This window comes from Silene latifolia, chromosome X (assembly GCF_048544455.1).
Source record: "Silene latifolia isolate original U9 population chromosome X, ASM4854445v1, whole genome shotgun sequence".
Classification (NCBI taxonomy): Eukaryota; Viridiplantae; Streptophyta; class Magnoliopsida; order Caryophyllales; family Caryophyllaceae; genus Silene; species Silene latifolia.
The window spans coordinates 94,600,356-94,601,893 of record NC_133537.1 but is presented as its reverse complement, the minus strand read 5'-3'; the positions used below and the strand labels follow the sequence as shown (position 1 = coordinate 94,601,893).

The window sequence follows — 1,538 nt, the reverse complement described above, 5'->3', positions numbered from 1 at the left end:
CAGGAGGAGTTAACTGAGATACAATACCACAGTCTTTAAGGTGATCTTTAAAGTCATTACTTAAATATTCCCTACCACGATCTGATCGTAATGTTTTAATCTTCTTATTTAATTGGTCTTCTACTTCATTCTGAAACATCTTGAACTTGTCAAAAGCTTCACTTTTATACCTTATTAAGTAGACAAACCCATATCTACTCATGTCATCAGTGAAAGTAATGAAGTAATCATAATTGCCTCTAGCAGTGGTAGTACATGGACCACATACGTCGGTATGTATTAAACCCAACAACTCACTAGCTCGAGATCCTGTTCCTAGAAAAGGTGCACGAGTCATCTTGCCAAGAAGACAAGATTCGTATATGCCAAATGATTCGTAATCAAAAGGTTTAATGATACCGTTTGACACTAGTCTCTTAATGCGTTTCTCGTTAATATGTCCTAATCGACAATGCCATAAATAAGATTGATCGGGATCACCTGTTTTGAGTCTTTTATTATCTAAATTATAAACATCGTTGGAAGTGTCTAGAATATAAATACCATTAATTGAAATAGCTTGGCTATATACAATCTCATTAAGAGAAAAAGTACAACATTTGTCTTTAATTTTAAAACAAAAACCTTCCGTGTCTAACACAGAGACTAATATTATATTCCTAGACAATGTTGGTACAAAATAACAGTTATTTATAAACAACTTCAATCCCGAAGCTAAATTAAGTACATATGTTCCTACCGGCGGCTACTTTAGACCCGTTACCCATTCGCAGATCCACTTCACCCTTGCTTAGCTTCTTAACGCTTTTTAGGCCCTACAAATGATTACATAGGTGAGAACCACAACTAGTATCTAATACCCAAGTTGTAGTAAAAGTGTAATTTATGTCTATCATAAAAGATTCGGTTGAGAAATTACATGTTGGCTTCACAATGCCAGCTTTGATGTCATCCAGATATTTGGGGCAATTACGCTTCCAATGTCCCTTGTTTATACAATAATTACAAGTGTCCTTAAAAGGATTTCCCTTCTTAAGTTTAGGCTTGGTAGAGCTATTTGCAATAGCCTTACCTTTGCCCTCAACCTGTACGGGCTTCTTACCAACATCCCTCTTAAACTTCCTCTTACCCTTCACATTGATGTCAATGACATCTTTCCTAGTACTCCCACTCACTCCCATGTCCTTCTCTGCTTGCACAAGCAGAGAATGGAGTTCATGAAGACTTTTATTCATGTTGGCCATATTGTAATTTACCCTAAATTGGGTAACTCCCTTGACCGATGAGAGGGAGTGGAGCACTCGGTCCACACTAAACTACTATGGGATCCTACATCATAGCCCATCTAGAGTTTCCAGTACTCAATCATTTTAAGTACGTGAGAACTCACAGATTGTCCTTCCTTGAGGTTTGCCTCAAAGAAACGGACAGCGGCATCATATTGAAGTATTCTCGGGGCTTGAGAAAACATTGTAGAAAGCCTTGAGAATACCTCATGAGCGGTGTGGAATTTGATGCATTGCCTTTGCAAGGAAGGA

The 1,538-nt window shown here is 37.8% G+C and overlaps 1 protein-coding gene across 1 annotated transcript; it reads right to left on the bottom strand.

The window, feature by feature from the left end:
* Positions 1-719: 719 nt before the first annotated feature.
* LOC141617882 (uncharacterized) lies at positions 720-1,244 on the bottom strand. Its single transcript, XM_074435015.1, has 2 exons — positions 933-1,244; positions 720-815 (listed from the first exon to the last, which is right to left on the bottom strand). Exons 1-2 carry the CDS (start codon positions 1,242-1,244, stop codon positions 720-722), a joined length of 408 nt encoding a protein of 135 aa, XP_074291116.1.
* Between the last annotated feature and the right edge of the window lie 294 nt (positions 1,245-1,538).

What these genes read in the sequence shown, in the direction of transcription:
- LOC141617882 (XM_074435015.1), bottom strand. Translation starts at nt 1,244, where the DNA reads ATGGCCAACATGAATAAAAGTCTTCATGAACTCCATTCTCTGCTTGTG. An exon ending in ATGACATCAAAGCTGGCATT is followed by an intron (nt 816 to 932) that starts GTGAAGCCAACA and finishes AATCATTTGTAG; the next exon opens with GGCCTAAAAAGCGTTAAGAA.